Source organism: Hylobates moloch, unplaced genomic scaffold (assembly GCF_009828535.3).
Source record: "Hylobates moloch isolate HMO894 unplaced genomic scaffold, HMol_V3 SCAFFOLD_7, whole genome shotgun sequence".
Taxonomy (NCBI): Eukaryota; Metazoa; Chordata; class Mammalia; order Primates; family Hylobatidae; genus Hylobates; species Hylobates moloch.
Genome location: NW_026652282.1, coordinates 88,615,250 through 88,639,579, shown reverse-complemented (window position 1 = coordinate 88,639,579; position 24,330 = coordinate 88,615,250). Strand labels below are relative to the sequence as shown.

Genomic DNA, 24,330 nt, shown 5'->3' with positions numbered 1-24,330 from the left:
ACTCTTTTGGTCCAGGCTGGAGTGCAGTGGCACGATCAAGGCTCAGTGCAGCCTCAACCTCCCGGACTCAGGCTCCCCCCACCCCACCCCTGCACCAAGTAGCCGGGATTACAGGCACAAATCCATGCCCGGGCTAAGGTATTTTTATTAAATATGGGGTTTTGCCATGTTGCCTCGGCTGGTCTAGGCTGGTCTGGACCTAGGCTGGTCTCAACATGGACTCTGAATTCAAGCAATCCGCTCGCCCTGGTCTCCCAAAATGCTGGGATTACAGGCATGAGCCACCGCGACCGGCTTGCCAGTGGTTCTCAAAGTGTGGTCTCTGTACCAACAGCATTGTTACCACCGGTGAACATGTTAGAAATGTAAATTCTAGGGCCCTACCCCAGACCTAATGAATCATACACTGGGAATGGTGGTCAGCAATCTGTATTTTATGTTGTGTTATTTTTGTATTTTTGCATTACTGAATTACTGTAGTCATTTTTAAAATAATTACACTCCAGCCTAACGGCGTTTCTTTACTGTTTTCCATCTTTCAAATCCATTAAAAAAAACGGCAAAACTGATTTAAACAATCATGTTGGAAACTAGATGTTGTGATAACTTATTGTGCATCAATTCATTTTGATTATATACTTTCATGATTTTCATGTATTCTGTTTAGCTTTTTGGGATCTTCTTTGCCATTTCAAGTGAGAATTTTACTGAGACGGTAATATCTTTAAACCCCTCTCTTTTATTTTCATGGCATGCAATTGGCATTTCTTTTTTGCTTCAACATTTGAAACATACTGCCTTAATAATTTCTTTAAGTTTTGGTGTATTCTTTATCTTTGCAACCTTTTCCAAATTTTTTTTTCTGCTTAAATTTTTTTCTCTGATTTTTGTAAGTGTAATTTGAATTTGTTAGTACCTGGATGCTTATTTGTCTCCAGTTCCCATTGCTCATTTTTGCCCCATCCATTTTTTGCAGTGTTTCTTGACATTATTTGTGAATTCTTAGAGTTAGGAAGCACTTAAGTTATTTTTCTGACTGGCACTCTAGAGGTGATATGTGTGCCTACTCACATTTGAATATCATTGTCCTGATATGCTACCAAAAAGACTGTGGAAGTGGCAAACATTACTATTAGGAAAAATAGAATTCAAGGCAAAAGGGACAAAGAGGCAAATTCCATATTGATAAAGTGTAAAACTCAACAATAATACATTAATCAGTTATGAAATTGCACACGTTATAGTAACATCTAAAGCAAAACCTTTTAGAAATATAAGGAGAAATAAATGCAACTATCATCAGAGAGAGAAGCCAATATTCCTCTGAGAAATGGGCAAATAAAGTAGATTAAAAATAAGGATCTGGAATATGTGAATTATACTTTTAAAAACCTGGTATAATAATAAACTTTAAACCTAATAAATAAGCTTTTTCTGAACTTTCAGAGATTAAAGAAGCAAAAAAGAGCCGGGCACAGTGGCTCACGGCTGTAATCCCAGCACTTTGGGAAGCTGAGGTGGGTGGATCACCTGAGGTCAGGAGTTCAAGACCAGCCTGGCCAACATGGTGAAACCCCGTCTCTATTGAAAATACAAAAATTAGCCGGGTGTGGTGGTGTGTGCCTGTAGTCCCAGCTACTTAGGTGGCTGAAGCAGGAGAATCGCTGCTGGAGAACCCGGGAGGCGAAGGTTGCAGTGAGCCGAGATCACGCCAGTGATCCAGCCTGGGAAACAGACTCTGTCAAAAAAAAAAAAAAAAGAAATGCCAATTGCATGCCAAGAAAATAAAAGAGAGGGGTTTAAAGACATTACTGTCTCTGTAAAATTATCACTTGAAATGTCAGAGAAGACCCCCAAAAGTGAAAATATCAGTGAAATTTAGACTCCAAAAGGCTAAATAGAATACAGGAAGGTAATGAAAGTATATAATCAAAATGAATTGACGCACATTAAGTTATCACAACATCTAGTTTCCAACATGGTTGTTTAAATCAGTTTTGTCATTTTTTTAATGGATTTGAAAGATGGAAAACACTAAAGAAAAACCACTGGGCTGGAGTGTAATTATTTCAAAAGTGATTACAATAATTCAATAATGCAAAAATACAAAAATAAAACAGATAAAATAAGAAAATATAAATAATGAGTAACAATAAAATCTCTATACTTCCAAACCTGGGGGCTGCAGCCTAAGCAATACCCATGGGAAATTTCAGAATTTAAATGCTTTTGGAAGAAACAAACAAGGAAATAGATGAACCAAGCATTTAACTCAAGAAAGTAGTACAAGAAAAATATGAACAAAGGAAGTACATAAAAGAAATTAAAGATGATAGCAGAAATTAAGTAGAAAACATCTCCTCACTATAGATTTTGTTATTAGTAAAACCAAGTGTCTTAAAAAACGCCAACAATAAGACTGATAAACTTCTGGCAAGACTCACCATAAGAAAAGGTGAACACACAAACATGAGGATTGTGAAAAGAGTCATGATTGACAAGATAGGTCAGAAAACATAGATTACTACGTACAACTTTGAGATCTAGGTGAAATGAGATTTCCTAGTGAATTACCAACTCTCAAAAATGGGCTCTTGAAAAAGCATTATTGGTTTAATCATTTTCTCTAAAAGAAATTGAAAAAGAGGCATCCCCCCCACAACCCCCAATCCTGGCCCAAGACAACAGGTTCAGATAGTTTTAGAGAGGAATTTTACTAAATCTTTAAGGAACATATAATTTATGTAAGTACAGAAAGACGGGCAAGCTTTCCAACTCATTCCACTAGGCTAATATTAACTCCATATAAAAATTGCATTGAAAAAGTACTCTCCCTGCAAAAAAACAAAAACAAAAACCAAACCTGTAGACCAAATTCACTTAAATAAACAGACGTAAAAATAATCATGACCAAGTGGGAATTCAAAAGTGGCTCAACATTAGTAAAAACATCAATTTATTTCATTCATTCCTTTATTCAACAAATACTGAATGCCTACTATGTGCCAGACATTGTTCTAGCTATAAGATACGGCCCACAGAAATGAAAATAAAAAAAAAAAAGAGTTGTGGATCTTATAAAAATGTAAGCAGGGAAAGAAAAACAGCTAAAGAAAATAATTTCAGAATGCTATGATTCTATGAAGATCATTTGCGGGGTGGTATAATAAGAATAAATGGGGGAGGAAATATTTATTTAAAAGGCACTTTTAAAAATGTTTTTATTTGAGCTGAAACTGGAAGATGGGAAGAAACTTTCCAGAAAGAGGAAAAAGCAGGTGCAGGAAAAAGACTGGAGGTTTGAGGATCAAAAAGAAGGCTGGTTGCTAGAACAAAATGGTGGAGGAGAAGGGTTAGAGATTAAGAGAGGTGAGGAAGGGATTCTGTAGGGCAGAGGTCAGCAAATTATACAGCCCACAAGCCAAATCCTGCCTGTTGCTTGTTTTTGTAAATGAAGTTCTATTGCAACACGGCCAGACCCACTCATTTACATACCGCTTGTGGCTGCTATCCATATACAATGGCAAAAGTGAATGGTTGTGACAGAGATCATGTCTGGAAAGACAAAAAGATTTACTGTTTGGCTCTTTACTGAAAGTTCGCCATCCTCTGCAGTACAGCCTGCCTTCCAGACCCCCGTAGAGTTTGGGTTGCTGCCTAAATGCGATGGGAGCCACCTGAGAGATTTAGGCAGGAGGGTGTGGCACAGGCTAACTTCTATTTTTAAAAGCTATATTTGAGGTTACAATATGTGTTACCTTTCATATAGGGTACTGACCAGGAGGAGGCATGAGGGAGAATTTTGGGGTAACAAGATACAGAAATGTTCTATATCTTAAAGGGAGGAGGGTGATGGTTACACAGGTATATATACATGAAAATTTATCAAGCTGTATTTTTAAAACCTTTTTTTTACTGTGTACAAGGTAAACCTTAATGAAAAGTTTCAAAAGCACAAACATGTGCCATAAACAAAGTTAAGAGAAAAAGAACAGAATGAAAGAAACTAATTTGCAGTATACAGCAGACAAAATTTTAATACCCATTAGCAAAGGAAACCTATAAATTAATTAGAAAAATGTCAAAAGATATATTTAAAAATAGTAAGATATGGGGAAATGGGCATTCTCATATGTATGTTGGTAAATGTAAATTAGTACAGCCTTTTCAGAAGATGATCTGTCTATATCCACAAAATTTAAAAAAAATTAAATACCTTTTAAGCCAGCAATTTCGCTAGAGGAAGCCGTTCAACAGCAATACTTGAACATAGTAAACAAAAATATGTGTACATTCTAATGATGCTTAGCATTGTATGCAATACTAACACACTAATAAGTGTCTAAAACTACAAATTACCTATTCACATGGGCATGATTATAGAAATTATGGCACACCCATGCTATGGAATATTGTATGTACAGATGTACATGAAAGATGCCTGAGCTGTGTTTAGTGGAAATAGCAAATCACAGAATGCGAAATTAATTCCCTTTTTTTAAAAAATACACAACAAACTGCTGACAATTTGAGATTTTTAGAAGAAAGGTGAAGACACTAGGGAAGGTGAAAGAGGTCTTTCACTTCTCCCTAATATTTTATTATTAACAATTTGAGACACATAGCAAAACTGAACAAATTTTACAGTGAACATCAATATGCCCACTTCCTAGATTTTATCACTAATATTTTACTATACTTGGGTGGTATATTTCTAACACAATATACTTTTAAATATACAGATTGGGTTTTATTTTGGCATACAGACATTGCCTTTTGTATTATAAATATGGTTTTAATGAATGAATAGATATTATGACAAAATACATTTTACAAAGCATTAATCCCCTCAACTTTTCTTGTAGGGCACCAGTTTTTCATTTACATATTCAATTCTAAAAATTAAAGTGATCAGCATTTAGAGTAGTAATGCACTACTGCCTTATTTCACATTTGGGATAAAATCCCTCCATTTTTTCATCCCCGAAATAGCTATCTTGCTTTTTAAAATTTAGTTATTTAAAACATCCTTGCCTGCACATTTCTATAACATCTTTTTTTCCTTACAACTGGATGTGACTATAATTGCATGGTTTTTCAGCTAGTTATCCTTTTACTTTCAAGTTTGTTGCTCTTACACGTCACAGTAAGATTATCCATGATTTAGCATTGTGACAACATTGTAAAAGGGACTGAAAAGCAGTAATGTAGAAAATTATAGTCTTTCTCCTTGCAGTACTTTCTTTTATTTTATTTTTTGCATTTTATTTCTTTCCCCATTTCAAACGTGTTCATACCTACAGTACTATTATTCCCCTTAATTTCATCTGTTAGAGAAAAAAAAACGTATTTTAGAGCAGTTGCTGATGGCAAGCTAGTGTTTTCAAGCTAACTTCTTACTTCTGATACAGAAAAATTGAAGTTCCCAGATCAGTACTCTTTGTGGTGAGTAATAAGAAACAAGAAAATGAGAATGTCAAGCCTTCCCATAAAATCACACAGTTAAAAGGTGATATTTACATAACTGTTACAGGGCGCTTCAATCAATGTAAAGTATTAAGGAATACAGCACGGAACATCCTTTTCGAATGAAGATTAAAACATGCAAACCCGCAAATTTTTACAACCTTTATGCTAAATTCAAATCTATAAGCTCTTCAACCGACACAACGTACTATTTCCACAACTGGATTGGGAATAAAACTAAGATTAATTCCACCACAATCAAACATGTAACGAACGTATGAGGAATACCGACTCCCACATCAGTACGTTTGCCAGACTGAATTTTAAGATGTAGTCAGACACACTTCCTGAATTGGCCACTTTTGCAATCAAAGAAACAAACAAACAAAAAACACCAACAAAAACCACGGGCTGTGCAAATTTTATTGAGCATCCCTTGGTCATTTAAGAAAACTTGTCTACCTACCACTCCTGGCTTGTAATTAACAATACAAAAGTATTTTCATTTCCTTTCCCGTTCGCGCAAGCTCCTGAAAACTATTTTTTTTAAAACCCTCTGCCGTTCTTTCCAAACACTTACCGCTAAAGTTGTGTTCTTCAGGTTGCTTGTCTGTTAACCAGATATCTCCATAGGGATCTTCGTTATTCCACAGCGCCAGGTAATGACTCTTCCCGCCTCTTAAAGGCCTCTCTGGTTTCTCCTGGTGCGCTCTATTTCTGAAGGGAGTTTCTAAAGAAATACTGTCTGAAGTCTCCCCACAGTGGACGTTATCTATGCACAGGATCCCCTGGCCTATCCTTTTCTCATTGTAAAGACATGAGACCCTGGAAATTCTCATTTGAATGCCAACTTTAAGAATATTTTGATATACGAGAGAGTTCAAGCTGGGGTCCAGGTAGCACTTCTCCTGGTACACCCCATCTGAGATCGTCACATCATAGCAATAAAGGGGAGGCTTGGGCACCGTGTCGCGTGGCTCATCCTCTAACAGGTACCTCTGGACGGCCAGCACAGTTACAGGCACCACCTCCGAGGGGGTGACACACTGGCGAGGTGAGTCCATAATCTGCTCAAGAACCTTTTGGATCCAGGACCTGGGCCCTTGGGAACCAGCTCTTCGGATCACCCCTCCCGGGACCCCAGCCCGATTCCTCTCAGGGTTCGGCCAATCTAGCCCTGCATGTGAGGGACCAGCCTCAGGCTGTCCTGACTCACCAGACATTGTTGGATAACTGCGTACCCGCTTCACTCCCAAAAGCTAGTTTGCCCCGTCCAAAGCGGAGAGAAATAAAACCGCGCGCTTTGGCGACGGTCGCTACTCTGCCCCTGCTGACAAGCAAGGCTCCGCCCCGTAGCGAGGCTGCAAAGACTTTACGCGTGCGCGCGCCAGCTCTCCCACCCCGCCCCTCGCTCCGAGCGCTTCCGACTCGAGACACTGTTACTAGGCAGTCACACGCGCGAGTTACGTAGCAGGTCGTCCGACCTTGTGCCCGCCGGGTTGCCGTCTGGGGGAGGGATGACAGGGGAAGGGGAGGGGGAATCGGTGGTTGTCATGGTTCTCAAAGAGGGAGGGGGAGAGCGCTTGTGGTCCCCTGGAAAGGAGGATGCCTAGAGGCAAGGGAAAAGAGAAAGTGGCAAGAATCAGGGTGCAGAGTCAAAGCTCAGGGATTTGGGGGTTTGGGCTTTGGGCCAGGAACAGAAAGTAATTTAGAGTTGGTTAACATACATTAATGTAATAACATGGGTTTCCTGTAGTAGGAACAAAACCAGATAATTTATGCACAGCCTCCAGGACAGACCCTAGCACAAAAAGTCCTCAATAAACATTAGCTGCTATTGCGATTAGCATTAGCATAATTATCTGTAGTGGTTCCCTGAGTGTAGGGTGGGTGAATTAGTGTTTAAGTGCAAATGAAAATAGAAAACTAGAACTGGCTTGTAAAGGGCTGCCTTTAGATTAGACTTCTTAAAATGCACGTAGTTTTAATATAATACCTGGCCTAATATACATCTAGGGTATAGATTTCAGAAACTTTAATATTTGTTTGTTTAATGCAAGGCATATATCAGGAACGAATGTAAAGTGAAAAAGCTGATAAGAATAGTAAAAATTAAGGATAAAATATTTATCAGATGTACTTAGATGTACCAGTATACACAGAAGGGAGTAATTGTTCTAAGAATACTTTTTAAGATGGTTATGAGCTAATTTTGTTTATACTAATTTTCTTTGGCTCTCTATTTTATCATTCTTTATTCACTATTTATGAAGTCTCTATATGAGGTAGGCACTGTTTTAGGCCACTGGGGATAACTGTAGTTAGGGTCCTTCCCTTAAGTTTCTTCTCATTGCTTGGGCTAAAGAGCCCTGCCGTTATTAATACTTAACTAATTTACGCATTCCATACAGATTTCTTGAGTGTCTGGTCTGGGCCGGGTATAGCCTTGCTAGGGAGACCAAAAAACATAGTAAGGGGACATAAAGTGGAGGGAACAGGAGTTAATATTTTATAAAATGTATGATTACAGAAAGTTTCTCTAGTAAGAGACTGAACAGAACAGAGATGTGCAGGAAGTGAGGAAGTGAGCTATGTGGATATCTAGGGGAATGGCACTTGAATCAGAGAAAACAAGAAGAATAAATTCCATGAGACAGAAGCATACTGGATATTTTCAAGGAAACGCATAAGCCAATCAGTTGCAGTGGAGGGGCGAGGGGGAGAGTGGTAGGAGGTGAGGTCAGAGAGGTAGCAGGGTTTCTTCTGTTATGAGCAAAGGAGTGAGGTGACAGTCTTGAACCGCACTTCCTTTGTGATGCCTCCCCTCACCAATTCAGTCTAGGATAATCTTTCTCTTCTCTGTATCACCCATTTGATACTTATCATCTAATACTTGCAGTTAAAAAAAAGTTTAATGTATGCATAACTCAGAGTTTCTCAACATGGGCACTCTTGATTCTTTGGGCCAGAAAGTTTTTTGTTGTGGGCTGTCTTGTGCACTGTAGGATGCTTAGCAGCATCTCTGGCCTCTACCCATTAGATGCCTGTAGCACCTCCCCCTCCAGTTGTGAGAACCAGAAATATCTCCAGACATTGCCAAATGTCCCCTGGGGTAGCAAAGTCGCTCCAAGTTGGAACATCCGATTATGATCTGCATTAACTAGATCTTAAACTTTTCGAAAGCAGAAACTGATTTGTTCTTTCACTACTGCTATGCATAAAAGTCACTCAAATATTTTAAATAAGTAAAACATATAATTCACAGTGCCTCTCTACCAAAGGGAATATACAAGTGTGGCTTTCCATAAACAAACAAATACAATGTACAAAAATCCAAACTTACCAAACATAAAATAAGTTGCCTGAGTGTAGGTACTTTGTTATGTAAACTGCAGAATCTCCAGTGGCAAAATAAGTAGCATATAGTAGGTACTCAATAGTGTTGTTGAATGAATAAATGAAATTATGGATTTGTATTGCATTTACTGTAGGGGTCATTAAATGTCGACTATCTCTGTTGTTTATCAAAGGAGAATGTGTTTGAAATATTTCAAATCTGTTCCATCAGCAGCCCCTAAACTATATATGCTCAGTGAAATTTATGAATAATAGTATTGTCTCATCACATTCTGGGTTCTTCCAGCTAATTCATGAAAGATGGATATTGGCAGTCGTGCTTAGTATTTGGATAATTACTGGAATTGGGAAGAAATAGCACTAATGTTTAGTTTTACACTACTACTAACAAAGATGTATGGTGACTGTGGGCACACATTTGGAGACTTATATTGCTCTACTGACAATCTGCTGACAGTGTGCAGCTCCTCCCCAAGAATTAATGTGCCTACTTGAGTAGTGGTCACACCTGTGAAAGTATGAATGCTCTCTGATTTGGCATTACTAAGCACCTGTTTTAGGATCACTTTCACAATAATAGAAAAAGTAAAGGATATGACCTTCAAAGCCAGTAATGAGTATTATTAAGGTTATTGATCTTTTTCTCCTCTCAGATCTGAAGGTTTATTACAGTGCCTTCCAGGGTTTAAAATGGTAAAAGTAGGCAAAACAGAATTTTATAAAATGGAATGTTCTAAGATATTCAAAACACCTTAAATACATTATGAAATGTATTTTGGTTGTCCACTAAATTTGGTGCAGCTATAAGCCACATTGATTTTCTTCATCTTTAAAATTGAACCAATAAAAGTAGTCATAGTTGTTGAAAAAATTAAGTTAGTTCATATGGGCAAAGTGCTTAAAACAATGCCTGGCACATAGTAAGAGCTCAATAATTACTAGCTATTGTTACTACTATTCTAAAAGGAAGATAAAGACATAACATAAAACGATAGACTGCTAGAACTATAGGGAGCCATTAGATGCCCACAGTTCAGTGTTCTTCAGACTGTGGATTGTGAAACATTAATGAGGCTATGAAGTCAAATTATTGGGTCACAAACAGCAATTAAAAATATGTAAAAATAACAGCACAGAAAATATCAGGCTACATCACACATAGTAAGGGTAAGAATTGCTTTGTAAAATTTTTGTGTTAGATTCGATGTATGTATATGTGCTTACTGGGTTGTGATGTAAACTGTATTTCTTACTATAGGTTTGGCCAAAATGTTTAGAAACAACTTCTACAGTTCAACTATCTTTTATTATAAATGAAGAAACTCAGGCCTAGAAAGGGGGACGAACATGAACAAGATAACAGTGTGATAAGTGGCAGAGCATAAGGCTTTCCATGACGTTAGGTAGGACAGATCCTGCATTATCTTCCAAACATATCAATTTTTTTGTTTGAAGAACCTTGTTTTTTTCTATCCTCACATTCACTTAACAATCCTTTCATTCATTTGCCTAGATAGGCAAATTAGCATAATTCTCCAGCCTTGGACATTGGAGGTACACATATAGGTTCATCAAATTCATAAGATTATAAGAGTGTGGGTGGAGTTGTGGGGGAGGAAGAAAAAGAAGTGGCATGACTAGTTGGTGCTAAAAGGATGTGGAGAGTTCGGCTGCTATCTCAAAGAGTATTTAGGTAAGCTCTCCAAACATCACCACGGTAACAAGAGAGGGCCTGAGGGTGGCTGCCTGGCAACGAGAGCACTACAACCTCCAGCGCAGTGCTGCCCTTTTCCAACATCTTTCCCTTTTAAGGCTGCTCTTGATGATTTTATTAACTAAATTGCCGCTATATACAAGGATAGATCTGTATAGCTTATAATGCCCCATAGCTCGTCGGAATCAAGGTTGCTTCTATGTTATCTTTCTATCAGATGTCGAATGAGGTTTGATTGATATATTTGAAGCATGTAAACAGAAGTCTTTAACACAGATTTACCATTAAAGTGGTTCTAGACTCCTTTTGCCCTTTAGTATCTCAAGCAAATGTTCATATTTGTTCCCTGCCTTTGCTCAACCTGAGCACATATTAAACATACTATGAATGGTTGATTGATGTTCTTCCCTTTTCCTTTCTTCCATCCAAATCCTACTTCTATTTTTAATAAAGACCTAAGCATGTTAGATTTTCTTCTGAGTCTTAATATATATCTGTAAGAGACTTGGATTTTAGAATGTAGATTTGCTGTTTTCAATTTATTAAGTCTTTCTTTTCTCTGGCTATTAGAGAAAGTGGGATTGCCAGTAAACTCCTGGGATTCTACAGATTAACTTAGTCCTTCTTATACTCACTTATCATCCTCATTTGTCATGATGTGTCTAGCACCCTTTAATGCTTATATTATTTCTTTCAAGATTTTGTTTGTTAAAATGTGTGGCTAAAATTTGATAGCATTTTGGAAATCTGAACTCCGGTGTCTACCCTGGGTTGCTGTACTTGAAATAGAACGGGACTGGAAGTTGGTTCAAAATAGGCTATTTCTCTAAATATGTCTTTATTAGTTTTTTTGTTTTTATACAACAGCCTTATTAAAATGTAATTCACAGACCATACAATTTACCCATTTGAAGTGGAAAATTCAGTTGTTTTTAGTATATTTAAAGACTTGTGCAACCATGACCACAATCTAATTTTAGAACATTTTATTATCCTATAAAGGAACCCCATACACATTAGCAGCCATTTCCAATTCCAACTGACCACTGGCAACTGCTAATCCAATTTCTGTCACTATGGATCTGCCTATTCCGGACATTTCATATAAATGGAAACATACATTGTACTGGACTTCTTTCACTTAACGTAATAATTTTAAGGTTCCTCCATGTTGTAGTATACTTCATTCCTTTTTATGACTGAATAATATTTCATTGTATGGATACACCACATTATGTTTATCCATTCGTCAGCTGATGGACATTTGGTTTGTTTCCACTTATGGCTATTATGAATAAAACTGCTATGAATATTAGTGTATAAGATTTTGTGTCGACATATGTTTTCTAATCTCTTTCGTAGTTACCTAAGAGTGAAATTGCTGGCTCATACAAGTCTATGTTTAACTTTTTGGGGGACTGCCAAACTGTATGACAAAGGGTTACATCATTTTACATTCCTACTGACAATGTATAATTTCCACTTTCCCACATTCTTGCCAACACTTGTTATTTTTCCTTTATTATTATAGCCATCATTGTGGGTGTGAAGTGGAATATTTCGTCAAATATTGCAAATATATTCTCCTAGTCTGTAGCTTGTCTTTTTATCCTCTTAACAGTGTCTTTCACAGAGCAAAAGGTTTTCAGTTTTTAATTTTGATGAAGTCCAATTGATTAGTATATATATTTTAATTTTTAATTTTTGTGGGTACATAGTAGGTGTATATATTTATATGGTACATAAGATGTTTTGATACAGGCATTGAATGCATAATAATCACATCAGGGTAAATGTGGTGTCCATCATCTCAAGCATTTATCCTTTGTGTTACAAACAATCCAATTATGCTCTTTTAGTTATTTTAAGATATACAATTAAAATATTATTGACTATATTCACTCTGTTGTGCTATCAAATACTAGATCTTATTCTTTTTTTTTTTTTTTTGAGACAAGGTCTCACTGTGTCACCTAGTCTGGAATGCAGTGGAGCGATCTGGGCTCACTGCAACCTCCTCCTCCGGGGCTCAAGCTCTCTGCCTGCCTCAGCCCCTTGAGTAGCTGGGATTAAAGATGCATGCTCCTGTGCCTGGCTAATTTTGTATTTTTAGTAGAACCTGGGTTTTGCCATGTTGCCCAGGCTGGTCTTGAACCCTGGGCTCAAGCGATCTGCCCACCTTGGCCTCCCAAAGAGCTGAGATTACAGGCGTGAGCCACAATGCCTGGCCCATTCTTTCTAACTATATTTTTGTATGCATTAATTATCACCATTTCCGCCCAACCCCTTATTTGTGGGATCCAATATTTCCTTTTAGTATCAAGTCTGAGAACCCTTTGCCTTGCACTAGATTTCAAAAGTAATCTCTGTGTGTGTGTGTGTGTGTGTGTGTGTGTGTGTGTGTGTGTTTTCTAGAAGCTGTATCCTTTTACATTTTACATTTAAGTCCATGGTCCATTTTGAGTTTGTTTTTGTATAAGATGGGAGACTTTGGTCAAGATTCATTTTCTTACCCATGGATGTCCAATTATTCCAGCATCACTTGTTGAAGACCAACCTTCCATCATCGAATTGCTTTTGCACCTTTGTCAAAAAATCAGTGGCCAGTTCTTTTGTGAGGATATTTCCAGGTTCTCAATTTTATTCCATTGATGTATGTGTATATCCCTCCAGAAATACCACACGGTCTTTATTATTGAAGGTGGTCAAGTCTTGAAATTAGATTTCTCCTTTCTCCTTTTATCAAATTTATTTTAGCTATTCAAATTTATTTACCTTTCTGTAGAAATTATAGACATATTTTGTCCGTATCCACAAAAATCTTGGTAGGATTTTGATAGTAATGGCTTTAAACCTGTGTATAAATTTGGGGAGATTGACAATTTTACTACATTGAGCCTTTCAATGCATGAACTCTGTTTACTTAGATTTTCTTATCAGCATTTCATAGTTTTTAACATGTAAGTTTTGTGCGTGTATTGTGAGATTTACACCTATTTCAGTTCTTGAGCAATTGTAAATGATACTGTGTTTTAAATTTCCGTGTCTTCATTGTTAATATGTAGAAATAAATTGATTTTGTATGTCAAAATTGTATCTTGCGAACTTGCTGAACTCATGTATTAGTTCTAGAATTTTTTGGTACCTTCTTTGGCATATTTTACGTAGACCACCATGTCATCTGCAAAAAGGGAAAATTTTATTTATTCCTTTCTCAACTGTATGACTCTTATTTCTTTTCTTGTTATGATGGTTAGGATCTCCAGTATAATGCTGAACAGCAGTACTGAGAGTGGACATCTTTACCTTCTTCCCAATCTTGGAAAGAAAGCATTCAGTCTTTCACCATTAAGCATGATGTTAACTGTACGGTTTTTGTAGATGCCCATTATCAAATTGAGACAATTACCTTCTATTTTTATTTTGTTGTAATTTTATAAAGCATCATGAATGGATTTTAGATTTCACCAAATGCATTTTATGCATCAATTGGTATGGTCATGTGATTTTTCTTATTTAGCTCATTGATATGGTGGATTACATTGGGTGACTTCTGAATATTGAACAAGTCTTGCATACCTAGAATACATTTTGCTTGGTCATGATGTATAATTATTTTTATACCTTGCTGAACTTGCTTGGCTAATATTTTGTTGAGAAGATTTATGTCTACATTTATGAAGAAAATTGGTCTGTAATTTTCTTTTTTTTTCTTTTTCTTTTCTTTTCTTTTTTTTTTTTTTTTTTGAGACAGTTTCACTCTTGTTGCTAAGGCTGGAGTGCAATGGCGCAATCTTGGCTCACTGCAACCTCCACCTCCCAGGTTCAAGGGATTCTCCTGCCTCAGCCTCCCGAATAGCTGGGATTACAGGTGCCCGCCACCACACCCAGCTAATTTTTTGTATTTTTGGTAGAGACAGCGTTTCACCATGTTGGCCAGGCTGGTCTTAAACTCCTGACCACAGGTGATCTTCCTGCCTCAGCCTCCCAAAGTGCTGGAATTACAGGCGTGAGTCACCATGCCTGGCCAATTTTCTTTTTTTGTACTGTCTGTCTAGTTTTTGTATTAGGGTAATAATGCCTTCATAAACTGAATTAAGCAATTCCACTCTTTTATTTTCTGGAAGAGATTGTGTAGAATTTTTATCTAAAAAAAATTTGGTAGAGGTCTCCAGTGAAACCACTGGAGCCTGGAAATTTCTTTTTCAGGACCTTTAAAAAATTATAAATTCAACTTTCTCAGTAGATATAATAGGCAAATGGTGTAGTTGGTGTACATGAATTGAACCCAACGTACCTCCTAACTTACATTTTACCTCACAAGAGCAGAATTTGTCCCACCAGTTTCAGCATGTAGTTGAAAGAATAGAGCAGAATGTACCATTGGCAGCAGGCGGAGATCACAGAAACCAGAGGATGAGGCTAAGCTGTGTGTGCTGAGATCATTACCCCAAAGTCATCAGTTTCATTATTCCACCTGTGGGGAGGAGCAATTAAGGGGTGGGAGGAGAGGTCAAGAGTGTTAATCTAATGGGGGGGGGTTCTTCAGTCGAAAATATTAATTTAAGAGAAAGATGGGATACCCCCCCAGATAGCTATATGACAGCAAGATTTCAGAAGAAAACTATCTTAAAATGAGTGAACATACTTTAGAGAGTTTTCTCCATCCTACACGTAACAGAAAAGGATATTATTACATTTCGTTAAAAAACAAAATTATTTTAAGTCCATTTTTAAAATTAAAAAACCATAACTCTAACAAGAAAAAATGTTCTAAGTAAAATAATAGAGGTATTTAGACTATTTTCAATATACATTAGCCTGAAGGATGCGCACAACCTGATTACTGTGGATTGCATTCTCTTGGTTTGGATCCTGTTTGGTTATCCTCCTCCTGCTTCTCCTCTTCTTACTTCTTAATTTGACTCATCTGGTTCTTTGCCATCTTCATTAGGATCTTGAACCTCTTCATCAGAGGCATCATTATCATCTGTGACACCCCTTGAGTGATGTCATATTGATCCTGGGAGTCATGGAAAAAGTGCTCCACTTTATCTGCAGCAAGGATAGTTTCAGCAGCAGCATCTAGAGATCATCCCCCAAGAACTTCAAGGGGACAAAAGCAATTAAATAAAGAGTCATCATATACGTGTTAGATTGGCAATAAAAAGGGCATGGACCAATAAACCGCTAGTGGAAATGTAAATTGTTTCAACTAGTGGTTAAATTGAACATATGCACACTCTATGATCGACGAATTTTGTGTGTGTGTGTGTGTGTGTGTGTCTCCAAGAATAGTGCTTGTCAAAGTGGAGGGTGATACTAACATTTCATGGGGAAATGGTTTTTCCTTGTGCTGGAAAGTACCAGACATTTTAGGGTGTTTAACATCCCTGGTCCTAACCCTCTGAACATCAGTTGTACCCCCCAATCACTGTGAAAATCAGCCCTTCCCAGGTGAGACCTATTGGCCAAAAGAAACCCAAATAGCTGCACTAATAGATGTGTAAAAGAATGTTCACAATAGCTCTTAACTGGAAATAGCCCAAATGTACATAATGGAAGACTGAATAAATAAATTGTGGTGTAATCACACAACGGAACAACTTGTTGCCCTCATGATATCGACATACCAGCCCTCACTTGCCTATGGTCAGGCTTTATAATGTAAGAGCAAAATAATCTGTCTTATTCAGCTACCTTTCCAGTCTAAAAAAAATACTAGTTTGAAAATTACTGTGATTTGGAAATGGTCCCCGTCCTTTAGTAGGGACCCTGCCAAAAAAAAGTGGTATTCTAATGAGATTTTGCCCCTTTAATCACCACACGAGATTATCCCCTAAAATGTATGAAACCCGTAGGGCTTAGATATAATGCTGGTTGATGCAAGTTGATTATGATACAACATTCTGAATTGAGGCACCGATATTTTTGAAATGAAAGTGTGTGGTTGGCTTTTAGCTATATGATTTTTAAGGTGGACTACTATGCCTGAGCAACCCAGTCTCTGAATGTCTGACCACCTTTGATGTAATTAAGTTGGTCAGACTCTGGATATCTGGTGGTCCTCCATGTGATTGGATAGCTTAAATCTTGAATGTTTGCCAATTTTCATAAAAATCAGGACTTAGATGGCTTCATAAGAGAGAAGGCCTAATATTTTAATTTTTTAAACAGCCTGGAAACAATTCATATCACTAGTTTGTGTTGGTGCTATTATAACCTCTGACACATACTTTAAAATGTACTATTCTTTCTTTGACTAGACACAATTTTCTGGATGGCTAGGTTTCTTTGGGAGTACCCTAAGGCTCTTGAAATAATTTTTTCCATCCTTCGCCTCTACCAGTGTACTTTATACTCTGAAGAATGTTGAGACATTTTAACTCAGAATTTCTCTTTGGTTGAGAATCTTCCACTTTATTCCTCACTGGATCACAGGAGACAGGCATTGGCAACAACATATCTGTGTGTTTTATCCACAGTTTGCTTCTATTTTCACTATGAGAACGGGAAAGCTAACTTTTAATTCAACTAGTACAAATATGAATTCTTCTTATTCCACGTACTAGTTGTTTCACCTTGTGTAAGTTACCTAAAACACTCTAGGCCTGTTTCCTCCTTTTAAAAGTGGAGTGGATCACCTACCTCACAAGGTTGTTATGAGATTTGAGTTATACTGTACCTAGAAGGTCTAGAACCTGGCCTGTTTGAAAGTTAACACTATTTACAGGGTTAAAATAGCAATTCCTAAAGAGCAGTAGTCAGTAAAAAGATGTTCCATAATGTATACTACTCAGGCAGGAGAATGGCGTGAACCTGGGAGGTGGAGCTTGCAGTGAGCCGAGATTGCGCCACTGCACTCCAGGCTGGGCGACAGAGCGAGACTCCGTCTCAAAAATAAAATAAAATAAAAATAAAAATAAAATTATATACCAGATTGCCAGAAAATTTTAAAAGAGTGATAATGGGTTATCGTGAGGTAGCATTTTGTCTCATCTCCAAGTGGTTGGACCTTAGTGAGGCGAGAGTAACAAGGAGAAGGACTTGTTAACCAAACTGTAGGGAAGGCACTTGGGCTGCTTATGGATCTTTCATGCTTTTTCTCCTATCATACTATGGACTGATCCAAACTCTAAACATCACGTTAAAGCCAGAAGCCATCTCTTTTCTTCCCTCCAGAGGTGCCTCTAAGGCAGAGATAAACCTCCAGAGGTGCCTCTAAGGCAAAGATATATTTTAGAATATAAAAATTATAGCTTGAAAATTATGCATCGAGCTTTTACTTTCAGCTAGGATGGAGCAGCTAATATCAAACTAGCTCTACTATTGACAATAATTATAAATGCTTGACAAATATTTTACAAAGCTGTTTGAAGACACTAGAGACCAACCAAGGCAGATAGGACATGACAAGATATGATATAGTGAAGGGAAAAACATTGAGATGAGTTTTGTATTTGCTGCTGCTTTCTCCCCTCGAAGAATTGCCCAACTCAGAGAGTGTTTGATATAAAGGCTAAATAGAAAGCAGCAATTAGAGATTATAGCACTCTTACTGGGCCAGGAAGACCAAAACTGAAGGTCACACCTACCTAGTGGCTGGGACCTGAATGGCCAAGGTCCCTGGGGGAGAAAAAGGAGGCTGTTATGGACTGAATGTTTATGTTGCTCCCAAATTCATATATTGAAATCCTAACCCACAAAAAGATAATATTAGAAGACAGAGTGTTTGGCAGGTCATTAGTTCATGAAGGTGGAGCCCTCATGAATGGGAATAGTGGATTTGTAAGAGACATAAGAGAGATACTTTCTCTCTCCACTGTGTGGAGATCTGAGAAGACGGCTGCCTGTAAACCAGAAAGAGGGCCTCCACTAGGACCTGACCATAATGGCACCTTGATTTTCTACTTCCCATCCTCTAGCTCTTTGAGAAATAAATTTCTTTTTAAAGCTATCCAGCCTGTAATAATTTGTCATAGCAGCCTGAGCAGATTAAGACACAGCTAGAGAAGTGTGATCAACATTCTGCATGAAATTTTTCCTTGACTAGATCAGTAGAGAAAAAGATGGAAGGATACAGAAAAGAGAATAAGAAACATAGATAACATGATGAAAATGATACAGAAAAGAGAATAAGAAACATAAACAACATGATAAAAAGGTCTGACATATGTAGAATTGGAATCCGGTAAGAGAAGAGAGAGAAAAGAGGGCAAAAGCAATATATATATTTTTTTCTTTTGAATTTTTTAAAACATTATTTTATTGTTTTTTTTTTTAAGTTCCGGGGTACATGTGCAGGATGTGCGGGTTTGTTACACAGGTAAACTCTTACCTAGGTATTAAGCCCAGCATACATTAGCTCTTTTCCCTAATGCTCTCCCCACATTGTCCTCCCCCGACAGGCTCCAATGAGTGTTGTTCCCCTCCCTGTGTCCATGTGTTCTCATTGTTCAGATCCCACTTATAAGTGAGAACATGCAGTGTTTGGTTTTCTGTTCCTGCATTAGTTTGCTGAGGATAATGGCAAAAGCAATGTTTAACAAACACTTGCTGAGGATTTTCCACAAATTGAAGGAAGGCATCAAGCTACATGTTTGAAAGGCTATGTAACTGTGAAGGAGCATAATGACCCTAATTTGAAGAATCTGTGAATATGTTCTGTTACATAGCAAAAGGGATGTAAGGTTTCAGATGGAATTAAGGTTGTTAATTAGATGACTTTCAGATAAGGAGATTATCCTGGATTAGTTAAGCTGTGCCCTTAAACATGGACAAGGAAGGTAGCAGTATTGATTAGGGAAAGATGTGGCATGAGAAGGATTTGATCAACCATTGCTGGCTTTAAAGAAGGAAGAAGGGGGCCCTGAGTCAGGGAATGCAGGTGACCTCTAGAAGAAGGAAATGCTGATACTTATACCCAGCAAGAAAACTGGGAATTCAGTCATACAAGTGCAAAGTACTGAGTCCTGTTAGCAATCTGAATAAGCAAGGAAATGAATTTTCCCTTAGAGTCTACAGAAAGGAACTTATCTCTGCTGATACCTTAATTTTAGCCCAGTAGGACATTTTCTGGACTTCTGACCTATGAAATTGTAAGACAATACATTTGCATTGTTTTAAGTCACTAAATTTGTAGAAACTTGTTGTGACAATAGAAAACTAATGTAGTGAGAAAGAAAACCAGACTTGGGTACATCAAAGTGAAGCTGATGGGTATCAGAAACAAAGATAAAATTTTAAGAGTAACTAGACATCAAAGGTCCATTATCCTTAAAGGGGCAACAATAAGCTTGACAAATAAATTTTTCAGCAGAAATAGTGAAAGAAGACAATGTTGTGACATCTTCAAGTGCTGGAAAAAAATTAATGCCAACCTAGTAAACATTCTTTCAAAATGAAAGTGAATCAAATGTGTTTTAAGATAAACAAAAATTGAGAGAATTTATAAGATGTGCACTAAAAGAAATACTAAAGGAAGTTATTTAGGCAAAAGGGAAGTGATTGTAGACGGAAGCAAAGCAATTCAAGAAGGAATAAACACTAGAAAGGATTAATATGAGTAAATCTATATGAATATTAGCTGTTTAAAACAACAACAATAATATCTTTTGGGGTTTAAAATATATGTGCAATTAAAATACATGATTACAGCACAAAAGGTAGGAGACTATAAATGGAGTTGAAGTGTTTTAAGGTTCTTACCTAATATGGGAAGTAGTAAAAGCACTATATTAAGGTAGGTTTTATTTTTATTTATTTTTTTAATTGAAATGTGACCGTTTATTTTTGATTTTAAAAAATTTTAACTTTTAATTTAGATACATGGGGTACATAGTTTGTTACATGGGAATACTGTGTGATGCTGAGGTTTGAGGTATGGATCCCATCACCCAGGTAGTGAGCATAGTACCTGGTAGGTAGTTTTTCAGCCCATCCCCCCTCTGCCCCCTAATAATCCAGTGTCTGTTGTTCCCATATTTATGTCCATGTGTGTTTAATATTTAAGTCCCATTTTTGTTTTCTGTTCCTGCATTAATTCACTTAGGATTGTGGCTTCCAGTTCCAACCATGTTGCTGCCAAGGACATGCTTTCATTCTTTTATGGCTGTGTAGTATTCCATGGTGTATATGTACCACATTTTCTTTATCCAGTCTACCATTGGTGGGCACCTGGGTTGTTTCTATGTCTTTGCTCTTGTGAATAGTGCAGTGATGAACATATGAGTGCATATGTATTTTTGATATAATTATTTATTTTTCTTTGGGTATATACCCAGTAATCGGATAGCTGGGTCGAATGGTAGTTCTGTTTTAAGTTATTTGAGAAATTGCCAGACTGCTTTCCACAGTGACTGAACTAGTTTACATTCCTACTAATGGTATATAAGTGTTCCCTTTTCTCTGTAGCCTCAAGGTAGATTTTAATAAGCCAAGAAGGAATGGTGTAATTGTGGTAACTAAACTATTAATAAACAATATATCACAGAAAAGGTATAGGAGTGTTAAAATGAAATAAAAAACAACTTGATTAATTAAAAAGAAGAGAGTAAAGTTGAAAAAGGAATAAAGAAGAGAGAGCAAATAGAAAGCAAATAGTAAAATTGTAGATGGAAGCAAAGGAATTCAAGGAATCACATTAAATATGAATAGATTACTCCAACTAAAAAATGAAGATTGTCAGACTGGATAAAAATACTAATTACAACTATGTGCTGCTTATAAGAGACATACCTTAAATAAAACAGAATATTTGAAAGTAAAAGTATTAAAAAAAATATACCATGCAAACATGAACCAAAGTGAAGCTGCTGTATTTATAGTAATATCAGACAAATTAGACTTTAAGACAGAAAACATTGAGACATATTAGACAGATATTTCACAATGATTAAAGGATCAATTTAACAAGTTTTTTTTAAAAAAACTTAATTGGTATGCATATGTGAAGTAGATAAAAAATACAAAAAGTGAAAACTGACAGAACTTTATATATAAATATAAATATAAATAGATAAACCTATAAGCATGGTTGAAAATTTTAGCACATCTCCTCAAGTAACTGGTAAAAGAAGCAGATAAAGAAAAGTGTGGATATGGAAGAATGGATAAGAAGACTAACAGGTAAGTCCTAGCTAATATATTTAGAACATTGCATGCAATAAATGTAGAATGCACATTCAAGTGTACATAAGTTATTTATCAAAACCGACCATGTGCTGGGCCACAAAGCAAGTCTCAATAAATTTTGATTGGCTGAATTCGCAGAATATGTTCTTTGACTACAGTGGAATTAAGCCAGAAATAATATCAAAAAGATAGTAGAAATCCCCAAATATTAGAAAATTAAGCAATATATTTCTAAATAAAGCAAGTCAAAGAAGCACTCAAAATGGAAATTATAAAATATTTTGTGCTGAATTACAATAAAAATATGACATCACAACTTGCACTTAGAGCTTTAAACCTTATATGCATGTATTAGAAAAGAAGAAATGCAAAAATAATTATGTAAACACTCACATCAAAAGGGTTAAACAAACAACCAGTTAAATTCCAAGAAAGGAGAGAAATAATAAGGGCTGAAACCAAAGAAATACAACAGAGACAATAAAGAAGATCAACAAAGCCAAAAGTTGGTTTTTTGAAAAGAATAATTAAATTGATAAATCTGTATTAATATCAATGAAGAAAAACTGAAGGCATAAATTATAAGTATCAATAATGGAAAAGGGACATCAGTACAGAATCTATAAATATTGAAAAGATGAGAAGATATAATGAAAAACAAATCTGATGATTTGCATAAAATGCACAAATTACTTGAAATACATTTTACCAAAACTGATTTCAAGAAGATATACAAAATCCAAATAATCTCATAGACATTAATGAAATAGATTCCATAGTAAATATCATCCTGCAAAGAAAATACTGAATCCAGGTGCTTTCATAGTGAAACTCCCCAATATTTATGGGAAAAAAATAATACCAATCTTACACGAACTCTTCCAGAAACTAGAAAAAGAGGGAGCAACACATTTCCATATTTGTTTTGTGATGCTATTATAACCTTGATACTGAAAATCTATGAAGGACCTTATAAGAAAGGAAAACCATAGACCAATATCTCTTGTGAATATAGATGCAAAAATCTTACATAAAATATTAGCAAATTGAATGCAGGGATTTATAAGGTTAATACATCACAACCAAGCTGAATTTATTCCAGGAATGAAAGAACGGTTTAACATTTATAAAGCAATAATATAATTCATCACATTAACAGAAAAAAGAATATATGATTATTACAATAGAGGCAGAAAAAGCCTTTGATAAAACTCAACACTCGTTCATATGAAACAATTTTAGAAAACTAGGAATAGAAGGAAAGTTTCTTAATTTGATAAAGAGAATCTTTAAAAACTACAATACATCAATATATGGCATATTAATGGTGAAATATTGAAAGCTTTCCTTCTGAGATCAGAAACAGACCTGCCTGTCTGCATCACCATTTCTAATCACTGCATATTTTACCCAGTAAAATAAGGTAAGAAAGATGAATGAACTTTACAAAGATTGTAAAGGAAGAAGTAAATCTTTCATTATTCACAGATGACATAATTATGTTTAGAAATTTCAAAAATATTTACAAATAACTTAGAAGTAATAAGTAAATTTTGCAAGTTTTCCAGATATAAGGTCAGTATACAAAAATTAATTGTATTTCTCTATATTAGTAGAAAGCAGAAAATACAATAAAAAGCAATACCATTTGCATTAATTTCAGAATAATCAAATATTGAGGATTAAAATTAGCAAAATATGTCCAAGATCTCTATACAGAAAACTTCAAAACATTGAAAATAGTTAACACAGACTTAAATAGAGAATTATACATTGATTGTGAATTGGAAGACTTTATATTTTAAAGATATTATTTTTTCCTAATTCGATCTCTGATTCAAAATAATAATTCCAGTAGGGTTATTTTTCAAGGAAATTGACAAATGAATTCTAAATCTTAAATAGAATTGCAAATGTCAAGAGCAGCACTGAAAATATTGAAGAAAAACAAAGTTTAATGATTTACAGAAATCAAGATATTTTACAAAGCCACAATAGTTAAACCAATATATTATTGTTATATAGAAAAATGGCACAATGGACTAGAATAGTCTAAAAAGAGAACTATACATATTCTCTTTATGACAAAGAATTCATAACAATGCAGTAGGGGAAAGAAAGATCATTTTAATAAGTAGATCTTGATCAACTGGGTATCCAAATGGATCCAAAAGAAACTTTGCACCTATTTCAAACTGCATACGACATTTAATTCCAAATGAATTGTAGAGTAAATGTCAAAGGTGAAACAAATAAAAGTTACTGGATATAACATAGGAAAATGCCTTAATGGTCTTGATGTAGTCAAGCATTCCTTTAAAAAGACACAAAAAGCACTAATTCTAAACAAAAATAAAATAAATTCGACTTCATTAAAATTAATACACGATTGGAGTTAAAAGACAAGTCACAGAGTGGAAAAAATATTTGCAATACTTATGTCTGAGAAATGGCTTGTATTCAGAATACATACAGAACTATAAATCAATAAATATAAAGCAACCCAATTGTTGTTTTAAAATGCCAAGTCTTGAACAGCCAGATCAAAAACAGGATATCCAAATGGTCAATACAACAATATAAAGGTGCTCTATTTTATTATTTGAGTAAATATAAATTAAAATCAGTATCTGGTAATACTATATATCCATCACAAATGC

General features: G+C 36.0%; 1 protein-coding gene across 1 annotated transcript in view; it reads right to left on the bottom strand.

The window, feature by feature from the left end:
- The window catches only part of RADX (RPA1 related single stranded DNA binding protein, X-linked), a 73,356-nt gene extending 66,667 nt beyond the window's left edge, over positions 1-6,689 (bottom strand). The window contains exon 1 of the mRNA XM_032757412.2: positions 6,047-6,689. Coding sequence (XP_032613303.1) covers positions 6,047-6,689 — 643 coding nt within the window. The remainder of the gene's footprint in view (positions 1-6,046) is intronic.
- Between the last annotated feature and the right edge of the window lie 17,641 nt (positions 6,690-24,330).